This window comes from Hyposmocoma kahamanoa, unplaced genomic scaffold, assembly GCF_003589595.1.
Source record: "Hyposmocoma kahamanoa isolate Upper Pololo Valley unplaced genomic scaffold, ASM358959v1 92, whole genome shotgun sequence".
Lineage (NCBI taxonomy): Eukaryota > Metazoa > Arthropoda > Insecta > Lepidoptera > Cosmopterigidae > Hyposmocoma > Hyposmocoma kahamanoa.
Window position 1 is genome coordinate 14,622,745 of NW_020654748.1, and position 19,475 is coordinate 14,642,219.

General features: G+C 35.2%; 1 protein-coding gene across 2 annotated transcripts; it reads right to left on the minus strand.

Moving 5' to 3' along the window:
* Window positions 1-2,658: 2,658 nt before the first annotated feature.
* Window positions 2,659-19,001, minus strand: LOC113236735 (popeye domain-containing protein 3-like). 2 transcript variants are annotated; one of them, XM_026472898.1, is made up of 8 exons: window positions 18,878-19,001; window positions 18,713-18,771; window positions 18,555-18,639; window positions 17,368-17,549; window positions 15,624-15,755; window positions 10,249-10,356; window positions 4,094-4,391; window positions 2,659-2,904 (listed from the first exon to the last, which is right to left on the minus strand). In XM_026472898.1, the coding sequence occupies exons 1-8, from the start codon at window positions 18,963-18,965 to the stop codon at window positions 2,684-2,686; spliced, it is 1,173 nt and encodes a 390-aa protein (XP_026328683.1). In that variant the 5' UTR covers window positions 18,966-19,001; the 3' UTR covers window positions 2,659-2,683. The 2 variants fall into 2 exon arrangements, with proteins under 2 accessions (XP_026328683.1, XP_026328682.1); XM_026472897.1 differs by having other exon boundaries at window positions 4,079-4,391.
* Between the last annotated feature and the right edge of the window lie 474 nt (window positions 19,002-19,475).

Here is a 19,475-nt window from a genome sequence, read left to right on the forward strand (position 1 = left end):
ACACACACACACACACACACACACACACACACACACACACACACACACAAAGATACACACACACCCAAAGACACACACATTCTCTCTTTCACGCACACGCACTCTCTCACATACACACATACACACTACACGTTTCAAAATTACATAGTGCATTTTTACCGTTGTGGTAAAAATCGTAAAAACGTGAAATTAGGTTCGACGTCAAAACGAAATAAAAATCACGTGCAAATATTTTCCCATTGTAACTTTACCAGCATCCGAAGTTTGAACAATAGACAAATATGCACGCTGTTCCAATTCACGGATTTATTCAACATTTATGCTTGCATGTTATAACAAAGTACTTCGAGTAGCGTACATACTGTATGCAATTCATAGCTTGGAATGGTCAGTTACCAAACAAGGAAACTTTTTGGCTACTTCGTCTACATAAATTTACTTGTTTACCTGTACAGTGGCTACTAGAAAACAGTTAATTTGTGATGGAATAGCCGTCGCCCACGTTTGCATATGCCGCCAAAAAGCATCGCGCCAACTTACGTCTAGTTAAGTTAGATGGGGTTCATTTGGCTACAAAGTTCACATCTGCGGCCGGCTGTGCTTGGCAATACTTGATATCAGGCTCTCGGGCTGGCACTCCGAACATGTTCTCGAGCCAAACTGCCGTAAACCCAATGATTCGACATATCGCAAAGGATTTGGAATGTTTTATGGTGACAGCTTATAATTTTCTCACCCAAGTCTAATTCCCGTTGAAAAATTACAAAAAAAACGAAACTTGGAACAGTGAACGGCATTAAAATTCGAAATTAATGGATAAACTTTGAAAAGAAGAAAGCCAGTGAAAAATATATAGGCGTTAGAGCAAAGGCGTGAAACCCGATGGTCTAACTTTATGAGGTTCGAATAAATATGTAGGCGACAGCTGAATATACAACAAATATATATAGGTAATGTTTTACGGCAAATGCCGCACATTATGGGTACTTTACCTAACGTTTCTACTTTATCAAATACCTTATCTAATTGTTGTCACGCACTTCGTTAATAAATACGTAAGTACATAATTATGATGTGGCTACATATCAGATTATTGTCTCGATTCTGCTGTTAATGGTATTCAATCGTTATTATAGTTATAAAGTGTCCGTTAAGATTGATTGATTGGATAGTGAAACGATAACTGATTCTGTTCCAGTTGATTGATTGGTTCCCCGGCTGGCTGCCATAGCGGTGTGTCCACTCGTAACCAGGCTTTATACCCAGTTCCATGACTGTCATTAATATCGAAATGGAATAATACAGATTATTGCTCATGGCACTTCATTGTGTAATATTGCTAACATTATACGGTGCTATAGTATCAGTATTATGGTGAAGTAGTATCCTGGTTGCGTAGGTTTTGAAACGTGTACGGTAGACGCTGAGAGGTGCGTCTGAAATATTAGTGTGAGAAACAAATAAATGATATTTACTTAACTCAAAATGGGACAAACTTTTGTGAGCTAGTTCTGCACAAAACAGACCTTATTTATAAGTATGAAATTATTTTTTCCCTTTCTTTTTTAAATATATTTGGCAAATAGGAAACTCTTTAGTTGTCTAAAATAAATTTTAGCCTGTATATAAATTTTAATAATCGTTCACGGGAAATGAGTTACTCGTTTATACATTTTCTGCAAAAAATACATTATTACATAAAATAAATACATACATTTTGAGTTAATACACTATTATATTAACAGTGCGATATACCTTTCAGAAATAAAGTATGCGCTTTTAACATAAAAGAGCTCAAAATTCCCTAACGGAATATCTCTAACAATGGAATGAAACTGATTTCACAGTAGATGAACGTAGTAAAAAATGAAAATTTTGAGGAATTTTGTATTTTTTTATGGAGTGATGTTTCGGGCCCTATAGTTTACTACCGGTATTTTGCATGCATTCTCTAAAATCCATTTCCATTTGCTTCAAATTTGAACGATAAGTAAAGTGCCACCAGTGACCGACATGCACCACTGTTCGTCATGTTTTTTTGAATTCATTTCTAATAAGATTTAGGATAAAACTTTCCATCATAGTAACACGTTTGTTATTGCTAAGCGTCAGTTACTAGGTAGTAGGTTCATTATTGGTGAGTGCCGATTACTGGTTAGTTAATTAGTTGATTTTCGGCGTTCCTTACTGGAAATTCAGAGATATTCTAGTTTATATTTTTTAGTAAGAATTATGATATTTTTTAAGTGTCAGTTACTAGGTAGTAGGTTCATTATTGGTGAGTGCCGATTACTGGTTAGTTAATTAGTTGATTGTTGGCGTTCCTTACTGGAAATTTAGAGATATTCTAGTTTAGATTTTTTAGTAAGAATTATGATATTTTTTTATGAAACACTACAGTATAATCTTTTTGAGGATTATATCTGCCAAGTAAACTAATTACTATTGATGAAAGTTTAAAAACAGAAAAGTTATGTCAAATTTAAAGACACTTTCCATAAAATGTCGATCATTGGTTCACCCTGCATTTATTTATTTATTTAATTATTATTCATACAAAACCAACACCTTCAAACATTTAATAAAAACAGGAAAAGAAACATAAAGCCAATTACATATATATTCTGCCTTTATTAATAAGTTTATTTATTATTGAAGGTTTTTAGAAAACAAACAACACTATTTAATGCCGAAGTTCGTCGTCAGTTTCTACTGCTTCACAGCTGTGGTACTTCGAAGATGTATCGGGACAGCTATCGGCTACGGAAATGTCGTCAGATGATGCCGCTGGGGCCTCGTGAGCGGCAAGAGGCATTAGTTCCTCATCGCCGCCGTAAGGTGTAGTCCCATCGTTGCGTTTCACTGTGCTGTTTATAGGTTGTTCGCGATCTTGAAGCCAGAATTCTGTGAAATATACAGAAAATTCTCGTAACATAATATTATTCTCTTCATTACCTCACGTCAGAAAATGGCAGTTACAATTTAATGAATGGTTGCATGCTTAAAGTGATGAAACCTGCACTATATGATGATAAGATGCTAAATCATCAAATACATGTTACGTCCACATCTCATTGAGTAAGCGTAGTGGACTATGTCCTTAAACCCTTTTTTTAGAGGCTAGCAGTGAGCTAGATATGATATGATTTACAAGTAAAATTTAATAGACAACTTCTGCGACTTGGATAACAAAAACCCGTGTTAGCGACCCGTTTAGCGCTCACAAGTAGTCTTGGTCTAAGACGTTTAAATTAAATCTGTGGCTCTAGTGAAAAGGGGTACAAATCAAAAATGCCAACTTTACAAGGAAACGCGACACTCAATATCATATTAAGCTTTAACTGTTTTTCGAGTCTCCTTGCAAAGTTGGCTTTTTTGACTTGTACCCCTTTTCACGAGAGCCACAGAAATGTTGTAATGATAAATGTATTCAAATGTATATTTACAAAGAGCAACACCCAGAGTTTCTTGCTCGTTCTTCTCAGGGGAATCTGCCTTACGAATGTGCAGTAGAGTTTAATTAGTATGACGATTTCAAGTGTAATTTGCTTGCCTATGAAATAAAGATTATTTGACTTTGACTATGACCGAGGAAAAGTTGTTCGAATCAAAAAATTCGCCCTCTTGGTGTAATAGACCACATTTCCAAAATGACAACTTTTCAGGGGAGAGGGTTAAAGATTCTACGGACTACAATTTTCGATATCTTGTATGCTTAAATAAGAGTTATAAAAAACCACATATATACATAAATTGTTTCACATATTATTTTAATGTTTTATTATATTAATTATTGAATTAAACTAGTTTTTAAATTCAACTATTTTAATAAATATTATTTTAATGACTTTCGTGTGATAAAAATACTTTCGACACATGATCATATGTGGCTTTTATTATACCAAGGGTATGAATTCGAAAGCTACACAAATTCAAATATGCGGAATTATTTTTTTCAGTTAAGTATGATAAAATACCACTATTACGACGTCGGTTGCAAGTCCCTACAACTGCAAATTTGTCTTATGATCCATAAAAATGTCTTTATGATTAATGAAGCGAAATTCGTTTGTTTAACCTTTATGTAACGTACTGGATCGTTTTTCTGGCGGTACTGGCTGCACGGTCGTCGGCGGCGGCAGCGGCTTCACTGTCCGGAGTCTTCTCGGGCTTCGTGCCAAAGCGTGCGAAATACTCGGCAACCTTATGTCCAAATGCGACCCTCTCTCAGTAATAATTTTATTATTCATCGCATACAGTTTAGTCGTTATATCCCTTGCTATAAGAGTGGTGACTACTGTTGCTAAATATTGCTCCTTTACGAAGAGATATTCGAGAGAGATGCGTTGCCAGTAGACGTACCGGCAAGATGACGCCGCTACTATTGAAACCTGTGTCCCAAGAAATACGTTTATTTAAAAAAAACGCACCATACGTTATTATCCGTAAACACGTTATTATTATTATTATTAGCAGTAGAGCTCCTTTTGAAAGACTTGAGCATTACTGCATTTCGGGTGTTGGTGAATTATAGGTACATTGGAATCTACTACATATGTTTCAGGGTAACTGGCGAAATGGCAGTGGTCCTCAAATTTTTGCGATTTAAAGCTCTGAGCGGCACTGTAACTGTTATGGATAGGCGTGTCGCGTTCCACCCGAGCGCACGACTTTTTCGTCCCGTCTACAGAAATCTAAATAATTTGATTTATGTGGTCAAGTGGTATTATAAAAAAAAAGAAATTCAAAAATAGGTTTCAAATGGTTGCTATGTAACATACATACACGTATTATTTGTAGCAGTAGAGCTCGTTTTGAAAGAATTCGTCCAGGGAAGTACTGCAATCTTACTTATTTTTGCCGTCAAGTAGTAATGTGAGCATTACTGTGTTCTGTTTTGAAGGGTATAAGGGTGCTGGTGAAATTACAGGCACATGGGACGTGTTAACTTATGTCTCAGGGTGACGGGCGCAATGGTAGTACCCCTCAGATCTTTGGCATTTTAATGCTCTGATTGGCACTGCAACTGTTTGAGGATAGGCGTTAGAGGTGGGAGATAAATAACGTCACGATGAAAAAATCACGATGATCCGCCGTCAAACAGTATCACCGTGACTCGTTCCGAAGGAACGACGTTCCAAAGTCACATAGGTGTTCCTCCGTTCCAATAGCTATCCCCGTCACTCACATCACGACATACGTATTTGATACAATCTCCGTTCCGTGGAGACTGAGCGCGCCACTCGTTGTAGTTCTCTTCAAATCGGGCCATTTCGGGAATGGGAGTGAGTGCGATAGGATGACTTTTTTTGCTCACTCACAAGGGTCGCAGGTGCTTATTACTGCTAGAAAGGGCAGATGAAAAAAATCCGCAGTAGTTACTATAAACCTATCTATTTACAAAGTAAAATATTTTTAAATATTTGTTTTATTATGGGAATTTTATATTTTTATGTATAATCTACTTTGTATATTCTACTAGAAATATAATTACATTACACTTTATTTGCTATTTTTAACAATCCAAAGATTCGCATTCAATAAGTAACAAACAAAATTACATTCAATACAAAATCAACTTTTTGAATGGAATTGAAACTTATTACAAAGCGAGTAAAAACCTAAATCATTCTATAAAAACCGGCTATAAGTATTAGAAAGAAGCCGCTGGCTAAAATCGTATATCGTGATGTAAGTTATAGTGATATAAGGTCAAGGAAGTAACAGCCGTGACAAAATCACGGTGATTTTTTTGGAACCGGAACGACAATCACGGCGATAGAAATGTAACGCTATTCCCCATGTCTAAAAGGCGTGTCGCTTACGACCAGGCCACGACTTGTTCGTTCCGTCACTTGGTATATTACTATTACAACACAATAGAAATGCAGGATTGGATGAAACATTACAAAACAAAGTACACAATTTCATAAGGTTGATCCAACTTTTTCTCGACTAAGTACAAAGTTTAGCTACTACGAGTTAAGATAAGAAAACATAAACAAAGTAGGAAACTTGCCGTTTACGGCTTAATAATATTAAGCCGCGTCTTGGCGGTAAATTTTATGGTTGAAATTTTTTATAAGTAGGTACTTTCGGTTCATTCGCTATTTACCCCAGTTCTTGCATTTATAGCCACTTTGGTTGTTATAGTGCCGTATCAGACAACAATTAGGTCACCGGAATGGTGTAGGTAATGTCAAAGCGCTCGATGACCTATTAGCGAGGATCCAATCGTGAAACTTGCCGTCAAGGGGATAGTTTTGTGTTTTTTTATCGGATGTTTTCGATAGGTACCTCCCTAATTTTACGTCGCAGCGTAGAAACCAATATTTTTAAAATGTTTTTTATTGTTTACCCGATCTTAGTCTAATGACAGCTATGTAGATATCTAATAAAGTAAATTTAAGAGTTAGTTGTCCGTTTTTTCAGGAGATTATATAGAAAAGCTCTTATTAGATGGGCAAGGGCTTTTTATGTAATTTAGGACAGTTAGAAATTTGACCTTTAGATAGTTTATTATATATATGAGCACTTGCGCTTGTCATTTTCTCAAGATTGACTTCAAGAGCACGTTTTTTTATCTATTAAGTAACTTAATAAATATAAATAAAAATAAAAATAATAAATAAATAACTTATAGGCACATTGTTCTAAAGCAATGCCGACTTAAGTATATTTGCCATATATTTTAACAATTCAAAGCCTAAAGATATAAAAATGGATAAAACTTATAAAATAAGTCATGGCTAACGAATAAATTATATTAGTAATAAAATTTACACGCGTAAGTCGCAGGAATATGTCAGAAAAATATGTGCGCATTCATGCGCTTTCTACAATGCACTTAATTTATGTGAAAATTTAAAAGCTCCTAAAATTGAGATTATTTAAAAACAACTAAGCCATTTGGTTGTGATGTTACTTCTACAGAAATAAATCCATTGTAATAATTACATAAATTAAGATAATTCTTATTTCTTATAAATTGTCCTGTAAAAAATAAACGGGCTCAAAAGTTTTGTGGTGGAATACATCTATTTGCTAAGTTATATTCATTTACCTACAGGTGGAGTATTTTTTTAAATTTAAATGGGACCACTATTGGAGGTATCCTCTTTCGAACAAAAAATAATTATCGAAATTGGTTCACAAATATTTTGGAGTAACATACACACACAAAAAAATATATACTCGAACTGAGAACCTACTACTTTTTTGGAAGTCGGTTAAAACGACGTTTATAAAACCATTACATTTTATAAACAACCACAACATTCAATATATACTTATATATAAATTGGTATGGAGCTCTACTGCACCGAGTGTGCTGCTTGTATATGTTTACGATCCTATGATTTGGATATGAGTTTAGTTGTACCTTCTGGATAACAATTCAACACAATATACATGAAGATATTGGTTATCGAATATTATCTACATCTGAATGTTTACAGTTACGCATATTCATGTGTAATTACCAGAGACTAGGCCGGCAAAGCAGATATAGTTACATAAACTATAAGCAATACAAATAGGGTGCAAAACACGGAACAGTGAAAAGTTAAAACCCGAATAAACACAATACAATTTATATTTTTATTGAGTTCTTATTTTTTCGCGCTACACATTGGAAATATGACAATCAACAAAAATAAAAACAAATGTACCCGATTCAGATCCGAAAAATAATACAAAGCTATATAAGGTTTGTACTTTTTTTTTAAGTTTATAATAAGTTTTTAGTTTAAGTTTATATAAAGTTATATAAATATCAATCTATTTACAAATTTTTTCTTCTATATACGTTACCGTAAAAAGGAATTGCTAGTAATGCATACATAATATAGAATAAAATGCGAGATGTTAATTTCCGGAAAGAAGGGTAGAGTGTTATATATTATGTTTACGGAATTCACGGGGCACTACCCGGAACACCCAGCCCAGAAGCAATTTAGAAACGTTCATTTCCCAAAATGGTTTTACCGAGAATCGAACTCGGGACCTCCTCATCCAGCACCCACTGTGAACCGTCGAAAAACTCAAGGTCGTCTATCGTTGACTAAATTCGTAACCTCGTAGCTTCATTAAAGTGAACTTTTGAGTGCAGGCACAAATGACAGAATTACTAGAAATAGTTATATAAATGACAATCTATGACTATACCTTTATTTTATTAGTAATTTATTAGTAAAATAAAGGTACAATCATGTACCTATTATCTTTATACCTTTGTATACTTTGGTCTATAAATTATATTTTAAGCCTCAATTACCCGATATTGCGCTCGAAGAGTAAAAAAGGGATTAATGTCCAAAAACGAATTTTTAAAATTTAGCAGACGCTATGTATTATTTACACTTATTTATACTTTACTTTTATCATTTCCTAAGCTTAAAACCTATATTAAAAATATATTATTTCAAAATTGAAATTACAAAATTGAAGACTACGTGCTAGACAGATGTATGGAAACACGACATGACTGTAGATTCTACACAAATTCCCTAGAGTTTCTTGCTCGTTCTTCTCAGGAAAATCATCACAATGAACGAACAGTAGCTTAAAAATTCAAGTGTAATTTATTTTACTTACTATGCAATAAATTATTATTTGACTTTGACTTCCTTGAACTTTGGGTTAATATATAATAAAATTAAAAAAAATAAATAACGCACACACTCATAGCCCCACACTACCCATGGACACACATAGGACAACCACAAATTACAACCAAATTCACGAAAGGAATAATTGAGAAGGTTATGCAAATATTTCTACCGGCCCGGGAATTGTACTCGGGATCACTGCGTACAGACCAGCCTGGTAACTGTTAGGCCACGGAGGCAGTTAATATAGTAATTCATATCTCTATCTCTCGGTTGTACCTCTATTACAAAATTTGGTGCAGTCACTTGTTTTTTTACCAACGAAATACTAACTCCATTTACCACCTACAAATGTATTAGTCAGCTCAGGGCTGACGCGACCTTTGAACACAAATAGGCCTTTGAGTGTATTGTTTAAATAGGTCAAAGTTGCGGAACATTCCCTGTGTTTGTGAAACATTCTCTGTGTGAAAACGGCCCCCTTGAATAATGAACTCATCAGTGCCTCTCAACCGTGTTAGTTAGCCCCATTACCTTACTTAACAAGGTGATGCTCCCTCTAACTGACGTCACTTCACGTGAAATAAAATTTCAGATTGACAATATAGACGAAGAATAATAGAGGCTATCAACGCAAAACTCCTGTAGCCCACGATAATTTTTTTTAAGAATGTTATTTTAAATTACCAAGGTACTTAATTATTTTATATTTGGATGCTATTTTCATGTATAAAAAATATTTAATTGTGGAAGTAGTAGTAGAATCGGATCTACTCTTACGAGACAGTATATTGCCAGTTTAGTGTCGCTACTTGTGTTCTTGTATAGTGTTTGAATTGTATAGAACACAATTCAAAGTCAAAAAATGTGTAAACAATTGATCCTGTCTGTGCAGAAATCGAGTAGCAATTGGTCGGTGGTTAAATCTGCTAGCAACACTTAATAAATAAAATTTTAGAATGTTTTCTGTTTTTAATTACAATTTTTTTTTATTCATTTTACATATTGTAAAGTGTGGTGTTTAGTATACACTCCGCTTGCCGGTCTCATGCAGCAACCGAATAGCTTTAAGGTGAAACCTGTAAATCAGTAACTGATTTACAGGTGAAAAGCTGAGTCTTCATACTTTTTGTCCACATCACTGTCCTTTTGTTATAATTGTTCGCTTATATTTGTTTATGCGTTTTGTGGATATTTTTTTTTTTAAATCTTATTTAATTAAATTGAATTTAAGCTTTTATTGTCTTATTTACCTTACTAGTATATCGTAATTAAATAATATTAAATTGACAGGAAATTTATTTCATAAGAAACTTCTACTCAGTTTTAACAAGATCATTGCTTTTATGTTACTTTTTGTTCTCTGCTTTTATCCCAATATCGATTATATATACAGATTCTATTTTAAAAGAGCGACGGTAGACTTCAGACGAGATATATTATTTTTGTTAATGAGCTGGCATCCGCTAATGGAAGAAAACACTGACGCTGTTTTGGTTAAATATTTTATTCTTTAATGCTGTCTAAAACATGGACCAACTTATATACGAAAAGCTTTTAAAATGACCAACGTAAAACACAAAAAGGCACATAAACAATAATGCAGAGATTTGAAAGCTTGGGGAACAAGGATACTTGCCTTGAATTTTTCATCGATCGTAGCTCGGCTAGATTCAAATTCCGGCGAGTCGAGGAATTCGCATGGCAAAATTGGATGCAGGAATTGATGCCCACTCATTACGTTTACCTGTTTATAAATACATAGTTATCATACCAAATTTTTGTCAACAATAAACAACTTTTATTAACAATGCTTAAATGATTCATAAAAAATTGTTCTAATGCTTCCGATTACCTGTACAAACAAATTAATTTACTCTAAATAAAAAAGACAAAGAAATTGTGCTAAGTATTATACATTTTCTCCAAACATGTTTTCGATAAGCAACGATAATAGTGTAAAGGTGCTAGGAAAATAGAACGAAGTTGTAAAACTGATTGCAATTCAGAGTAAAGTTAAAATTTAATCCGCGCTAAGTGCTTTTGCGATATTGACCGGCTTGTGTGGCGTGACTTGGCCAAATATCCAATCAGTATCCGTGCCTGCACCGTTGTTGATATGCAAAACATATTTCACTCAGATTTTGCCGCCACTCACATGTGACGGCCATGAAGCGAGCGTAACGAACATGTACATAATGACATTTTAAAAAAGAGGGTACGTGCTTACGAACAATAACCCCATATTTCGCATCCTCGGTGTAATAAGGGGACGCCCAAAATTACAACATCAGCAAACTTTTAGAGATAAAGTAGAGCTCCTTGTAAAAGAGTTCGTCCAGGATGTACTGCCACTTTACATATTTCTGCGGCCAAACAGTAATGTGAGCATAGTAATGTGTTCCGGTTTTGAAGGGTAAGGGTGCTAGTCAAATTGTGCTCATGGTGACGGGCACAGTGGCAGTCAGACCTTTGTGATTTAAAGCACTAAGTATTACTGCAATGGTTATGGACAGGCGTGTCATTTACCACCAAGTGGGCGACAACAACACTTTTGACGTATGATCACAAGCGACTTTATTATACCAAGGGTACGTTTATCTGTTTAATAGCTGTGTGTGCTTTGCTACTGTGTTCTTACCAATGATCTCTACAGTGTTATTTGTAAAATAGTAAGAACCTCCCAGGGCTATATTACTAACATCATAAACAACAACTTTTGTTCCATGACTTTTAATCATTCATCAGATTTTATTTTCATATAAAAATAAATAAACTATAACGAAATAACTTGATTACCTATGAAAGGAAATATCGTGATAAAACCTGTTAAAGAAAATTCACATAATTTTTTGAACCCACGTTTTATCAACCAAGTTTTTAGGATATAGAAAAAAAACACATCGTGATCGATGATTTGTTCGAAAGGGATCGCTGTGGGCTGATAATGTAGTGCCGTCTAGAGCACGTCCGGGCCGTTAGCCGCGCTCCGTATCGTGATAGGTATTCATTGCAAACATTGGCACGTGCACTCACAAAAATTGTTTCAAATTCTCCCCCTGTGCCGTGTACCGAACCGTGGCGTACAAACTTGCCATTACCATATTTGGTGGTTTGAAGTATAAGTTGCTTGCATAAGTATTTTGGCCATAAAGTGGAAGTGGAACATTTTGATACGTCGGCAAGTAGCGGAAACGGGAAAGCTCCAATTAAAAGCCTCGCGAACACGGTGGAGTTGGTGAAATTAAAATCTTGTGAATCGTACATTTTATTTATTGGGTTAATTTATTTTCCGTTTCGCAACACAAAAGAATTAAAATTCGCAAGAAGTAGGGTTGCTAATTAGCAACGTTATTTCTACTTTTATTTTTATACACAATTACCGGGGTTACCAGATGGAATACCAGCTTAAGTTAAAAGGTCCGGAATATCAATACAAGATATGCGCCGAGTTTATAAAATCTTTGTTAGCACAACTGAATGTTCTGTCTCTGTATTTAGCTGTATACTTATTGCAAGTTAATTAAAATAAATATTTTTACAAATAAAATTTGGTTTCCAGGCACTCGTAACTCAAATGGCTGACTGATGGCACACATTTTGTGTAGGGATACTCGCTCAGTTGAAATTTAGCCGAACCTTTTTATTATACCCTATAGTAGACACATATATGGATTTTAGGAACGTGCTCTGCGTCCGACACGAATCCGAAAAAACATGAACCGAAGTTTTTATAGTGCTATTAGTAGAAGGATTTGTGTACTGCGTACACTCAGTAATAAGTTTTATAAAATCAGTAATATAAGTGTTTACAAAATTTTTAAAATAATATTCATACAACGGCGTCACATAACATTTAGAAATATATATATATATATATATATGTATATAAAGTGTGAGAGTATTGAATTTCATGTTTTTACAATGATTTTTTTTTGGTGAAAATTCGTACTCCAATAGTAACTTAGGATTATTGATACAAAGATCGAGCAATACAAAGAAAAATTCCTTCGATCTGGCTGAACTCGAACCAGCGTTTGTTGCCACACCGGGACCAGCGCTCTTACCAGCAGAGCTACAGATCGAGTGAGCAGATCTTAGCGCGTTTGTGCACCGCATCCGATTCGTATTCGTTCCGAACCCAAAGCTATACAAATCTAGAAAACTCGAACCCACTTCGGATGTCGCTTGTGCACTGGGTACGTCCGATGCGAATCCGAGAACGAATATCGCTTGTACACCTAGAAAAAAAAATATCTCTGTGACATTTCGGGCCGTTACTTTCTCGGATTCGGAACTGGGGGTCTACTTTCGATCTCCGTCCGACATCCGTCCGAAACAATTACTGCCAAATAAGCAATACTTGACCAAATGAAAAGACGCGTGATGCGAATGAAGCTTCATACTGGATACTTGTCTTTTAATTTTGTCGAATATTACTTATTTGACAGTAATTGTTTCGGACGCATGTCGGACAGAGATCGAGTGTAGCCCCCCTGATATGATTAGGATGTAGCAAACGCTCTTTTGCTGTATTTGGCTCAAACGACTTCTTTGCCGACGTCAGCACCACATGTAATAAACTTATGAAAGTTTCTTCACTCAGTTAGGTACCTTTACAGCTATTAAAGGCTGACGGGAGATGTCGCTATATTAATTGCAATATTTATTTTATTGAATATAAAAGTAAAATAAAATATTTACGCGTTTATAATTAAATTCCTGGAGAGATTAAAATTTGCCGTTTACCAGGTTTGATACTATCTTGTGACAAAAACTTTATAGGAAAGATTAATGTTAACGTAATCAGTCAATCAATTTATTTGTTTGTCAGAATGAGGTACATTATCATCTTATTTTAAATAAATCCAACTTATTCTACCATAGTCGGCATGGAAATTATTAGTTATTATTATTATTATTATTATACAGCGTGTGTATTAGATGAAATGATCTTATACACGTATATGAGATCAATGATTGGATGACGAAATCCATGGAAGTGAAACGTTTACATCTTTTAGGTTGCTTCTAAGTATGATATTTTAAATAATTATATATTATTATTTATTGTAAACATTGACTTACAAATAAATGGACGACGGGTCTAATACAAAAACCACGAAAAAAATGTCCCAAGTCAACCTATTCGAAATTTAAATTGTAATGTCATCGCAGTATCGCGCTGTCAGTCGAACAAATGAAGACTAAAGCAGAGTTTGGCGCTCTGTATACGATTTTAGCGCCTTACAAGTGCGGACACTTTTTAGCGCAGACCCGACGTCCATATAATTGTAAGTCAATGATTGTAAATGATAAATATGACCAAATATCCATTTAGGTACAAGGAGCAACGCCTAGAGATTGTTTGTGGTGTTTAATCAATTTGATCAGTCCAGTGTGTGGCTTTGAAAAGCTCCGAAATATATTCAAAATTTTGACAATCCCTGGACCGAGTCAAATGAACATTAATTATAACGTTTTTATATCGAAAAACCGACCTCAAAAGTATGTGGACTCTGTTAATGGATGTCGTTGAAATCTAATACACCGGATTCATCCCCGTAGAGGTGGACTATTTCCTCGAAATTTGAATGGGACTATTAATGAGGTACCCCGTTTCCAATAAACAAAATAGTAATCGAAATCGGTTCCCAAATGTCGGAGTAATCACGTAATACACATGCACGCACGCACGCACGCACGCACGCACGCATGCACGCACGCACGCTCGCATGCACGCACGCAATCACGCACGCACGCACACACGCAAGCACACACACACACAATGACATGAACTGCCAACCCCGAAAATGGTTAGCAAGAATGTACAAATAAGTTAGGGCTCTTTTACATGAGCGATTTTCAAATAACGTTAGAAACGCGGTGTTTATTGCTGTCCATACTAATTGCATGAAAACGCTAGAAACCTTTCACACGATAGCGTATACGAGGCGCGTTTCTATTTACATTTTAATTCTAGTGTTGGCATTAACGAGTTCTGTGCAGTTCAATACAAATGACCAATTAGTGTGGACAGCCATAAACTCTGCGTTTCTAAGGCCTTGTGCTATATAGTGCGCTAAACTTTAATCAAGTAGAATTTCTGTATTTTACTTATCACAGCAATAAATTATTGCATAAAAAATAAAATACTGTCTCATCACATGCACGGCTTACCTCTTGAGAATAGTGCCACAATACATTAATTATCAATTTATTGCCAGGGTGTTTTAAAAACTGACAAAATAAATAATAATCTATGTACTGTTAAAAACCTCAAAATTGGCAATACCGAGCTGATTTTTATGTTTATTAAATAAATTGTCTCTAGGGGTGCCTATAGATCTGGCGAATGCGCCGCAAATGTTCCTGCTTGTGAAAGGCTCGAGGTAAGGTAAGGTGAGGTAAAGGTAGTGCGATCTGTACCGATCTACCATGTATTTAACTGCATGCATGCAGCATGCGTGCAGTCCGCGAGCAGTGCGCGCACAGTGCACATGCAGCGCATTCGCTAGATTTGTACGTACCCTAATAATACGACTGAAGGACTTGAATTCAAGGTCATGAAATAGAAAAAAGTGCTATTCGCACGTATACGAGAAAGAATGCGGCGTGAAAAACTGAAAAACGTTTAAACATGGTTTGCAGCATTATCGTCTGTGCAAGCTACCTGACAGTTCATTTAATGTTTGAGTTCGATATCGAACTTTTAAGTTTTTGCAATAGTTTTGCAAAGTATTTACTAGTTTTGCCAAGTTTTTGCAATAGTTTTGTGATGTGTACAAATGAGACAATTTTTTCGAACCAAAATACGAGTCAGCCGTAATCACAGGACCTGTAAAGGGCCCGAAACGCTGGCTTACTCTAAAAATCAATTATCCACGATTTAGATTCGAAAAAATAGTTTCATTTCCAATCCCAGTTTGCAGTGTCATGCGAAGTTTCAGATCTGACGTAGTGCACAAATGCTCCTACTATGGAAAATTAAAAAAAGTAATTTCTAGAACTTACCTTACCAGACAATAAAAGCCCTAGTCGATCTGTCTTGGTGAGGTTCTGCATCGCATATGCTTCGCCTGCATGCAACGACATCACGTGAGCGAAGTCCGGAGACACCATCCGCTTAAACTGTAGCCTTGATACCTTGATACCATTTTGAAATAAAAAAAATATTAATTAAATGTTCGGTATATTTATTACAGACCTATTTTTCTTATGGTTAAAATATGTGCATATTTGTCATCCATCTCGCCTGATGGCGGTGAAGTGACGATGAGGTCTACGATAGAGCCTGCACATTTATGTAATGCCTATTCATTATTCTAAGTATTATTTATATTATCAAAATTCGAAAAAGACAAAATTCTATTGTAAATATTAAAAAACTATCGAGAATTCTTGTGTAACATAAATAAATACGAGATAAGTATGTAGGTTCTCGTTTATAAGATAAAAATAGACGACCATATTAATTATTCACACTTATATTCACAATTAACCACAGATTAAGTTGTACAAATTTTCTTTATAGCGCTCATTCCCAGTCGTCACCACTGGCTTTGTACCCACTACTCACGACAAATGGCAAAAAACTCATATGTTACCAGGTTATCAGGTAAAATATCCCAGTAGTTGGCAGTGTTGTATTATTGTATGGTATTGGAAATATCTGATGTTTAAGACCGATTTTTTAACAAGATCTGTATTTTTGTAATTGAACTGGAATTTTATTTTATTCTTCGATGGGGGCAATAAGCAAACATGAATTGGGATTTTTTTTTATTCCATTTGTATAGTTGTAGAAATATTATTTGCACCGATGAATGTTATCTTTTGGAACTACTTATCATTTCTATTACAATAGAACCGTTAACATTTCTTTTAAATAAAAACGTACATGAACTTAATGATCTTGGTTCATCGTAAGAATCATGAGTGCGTTAAATGCTTTTTTGAATTCTAGTTTTCAATTATTTATTAACTCATCAGGTCGTTTTTTTTATCTACTAGATACATTGTAAAATACCAACTGCCGACTCTTTGTTTATTAATTCAACAAAGTTAGTTCCGCATAAATATTACCAAGATTAGAATTAAGTGTCAATGAGTAAACTAGTTGTTTGCATTATACAGATGACACATGTGTGGCCGAGACGGCTCACTCTTTTGTCCTATTGTATTCTAAAGATACGACGAATCGGTGCAAGTAATATTTCGCCAACTATACCACTGCGATATTTTAAATTCTATTTGTCGCCAATGGCAACAACTTCTTTTTATCCCATTAGTCACCACCTAGTAACATATAGTTTTATTTCCCATTTGTCGCAAGTGGGAACAAAGCCTGTGGTGACAACTGGGAATAATCGAAAAAAATCAGTCTTAAACATTAGACATTTTCAATACCATACAATTATGCAACACTAGCAACTACTGGGCTACTGGGATATTTTAAATTTCATTTGTCGCCAGTGGCAACAACAACTTTATAACCCATTTGTCACCACCTGGTAACATTATGGGGTTTTGCCCATTTGTCGCCACTGGCAAGAATTGTTTTTTTCTATCCCGTTTGACACCACCTGGTAACATATATGGGTTTTTTTCCATTTGCCGCTAGTGTATAAATTGTGTATAATAAACTCGTTCGAAATAAGTTTCAACAAATAATATCAAAAGAGAGGCTAACACATTATATCAAGGCCCTACTATAAAAACAACTGATGATATGAAAAACGATATAAATAACGCTTACCTTAAAAGGCTCAAACAGAGTATGGTAGACTTCTTCAAGCTCTGGGTCAAATTTGACTGGCCTCATCTCGTAGACTAAATAGACAACTTGAGCCAAATTCAGGAACATGAAGCCGAAATTCCAGGAGAACGCATCCGGCGAACAAATTACGTGCCATGCCCATACTGAGTACAGCATGAACGCTGGTGGACGGAATGTTGGTATGAAATTCAAATTTAATGGTAACCTTAAAGCCATGGTTCCCAAAGTGGCTTATGTTGACCCCCCAGGAATACACTTTAACTTATAAGGGGTCCATGTCAGCGAAAACAATAAGGAGTACATGAGACGTAGACGCGAGAGTGGATTCCACTTAGGTAGGTCGTGACCAAAATTATTAATTATTGTATAAACGGAATAACCCAAATAACACATACACACATATACATAGATAGATCTAAGTTACTTGCATAATACTTTCTTAAAATAGACATTGATCACATGAATTATGAAGTAGGTAAACATTTCACAACGAACAAGATATGGAGCTATAATATTCCGTTAGTTAAATGTAATATATGTTTAATATATGTTTCGTTTTACGAAGTTTCTCACTACGCTATATAATAATTTAAATATATAATTGAGTAACATTATATTCGCTGTCAAAAACACATTCGAAGTTGATGAATTTGTCAAAAAATATCCATATTAGAAAGACAGTTCTTTAGTAGTAGTATAGCTCCTTACCCATTTCTGCCGTCAAGCGGTAATATGAGCTTTATTGCGTCCCGGTTTGGTAGGTTGAGGGTGCTGGAGAAGTTACAGGCACAAGGGACTTCTCAACTTATGTCTCAGGGTGACGGGCGCAGTGACAGTGCCTTTAAAATCTTTGCGATTTAAGGCTCTGAGTGGCACTGCAACTGTGATGGATAAGCGTGTCGCTTACCGCCATGCGCACGACTTGTCCGTGCCGTCACTAGGTGTTAAAAAAAATTAAAAAGACAGAAGTGTACGAGACAAAAAAGTTTGGGAACCTCCGCTTTAAAAAACAAATCTCACGTTGATGTTTAGTTAGATTGCAGTTTAGTTACGTAAATTTTGCTGACCTTGTTAGATACCTCTGTATCTTGTGCGGCATTGTATTTCTAAAAAACAAAGCTTAATGAATAAAATATATTAATGAACAGATAAAGTTTAAGCCTTACCAAAAATTAATATAGTATGCATCCAAAGCTGCCCCTTTTTGGTGCTAGGAGCACAGTATGACGCCACAAACAACATATTGGACAGCTAAAACGCAATGGAATATTATAAACTTCATAATTACAATATTTGAAAAATGTTATAATTTTCAAAGCCTCACCTGGAATAAAGGATGTTGTGGTATCCTCCACATAGGACACCAGGGCCAGTACCATGGACCTGAAAGTTAAAAAAATCAACTTCCTTTGTATGTATCTTCAAAGTAAACTAAAGCAAATAAATTCTATAAAAATCGAAGAAGGGAATATATAGGTTAGGAAATTACCTGATGGCATTGTATAATTTACTGCTCCAAAATCTTGTAATGTTCCATTTTCACCAGGCCATGAAAAATTTACTTCGCCTATTTCCATATACTCTTGTTTTACTCCAGCTAAACCACCTCGGTGAGCCATTTTCTATTTTATAGAACTTTCTTTTGATTTCTCTGCCTCAAACACTACTCTTTCTACGCTCACTTCATTCTCTTCGCGCCAAATCAATAACATCCGCTTTTCCAACACTTTTCTTTCAGCGGTGCTAGTGTCATCTAACGAAAAGATTAGTAAAACATATTATTATTGTCTATGGTAAATTTAAAAATTGCCAGTTGTGGAGAACTCCTCAGTACTCTGATGAAGACACTAAGAAATCAAGATTTATTGAATTAGTGTCTGTTTTACCTTATGATGTAACATGATAATAGTTTTTGAGAAAACTGTTTAAATTTCAGGATCAATATGATTCTACAAGAGTCAAGGCAAATAAATAAAAAAATATTTTGACGTAACTCTGCTTTGTCCATGCATGCTGTCATTCTTCATTCTTCCTATAAGGTGTATGGTGTGGTGAATCGTGCGGTTTCATTATTTTATGAAATCTCA

Coding starts and splice junctions, on each gene's coding strand:
- LOC113236735 (XM_026472897.1), bottom strand. CDS start 18,965: ATGGAAATAGGCGAAGTAAATTTTTCATGGCCTGGTGAAAATGGAACA. Junction 17,550..18,554: donor GCATACTATATTAATTTTTG/GTAAGGCTTAAA, acceptor TCCGTCCACCAG/CGTTCATGCTGTACTCAGTA. Junction 10,357..15,623: donor GGCTTTTATTGTCTGGTAAG/GTAAGTTCTAGA, acceptor ATTTATAAACAG/GTAAACGTAATGAGTGGGCA.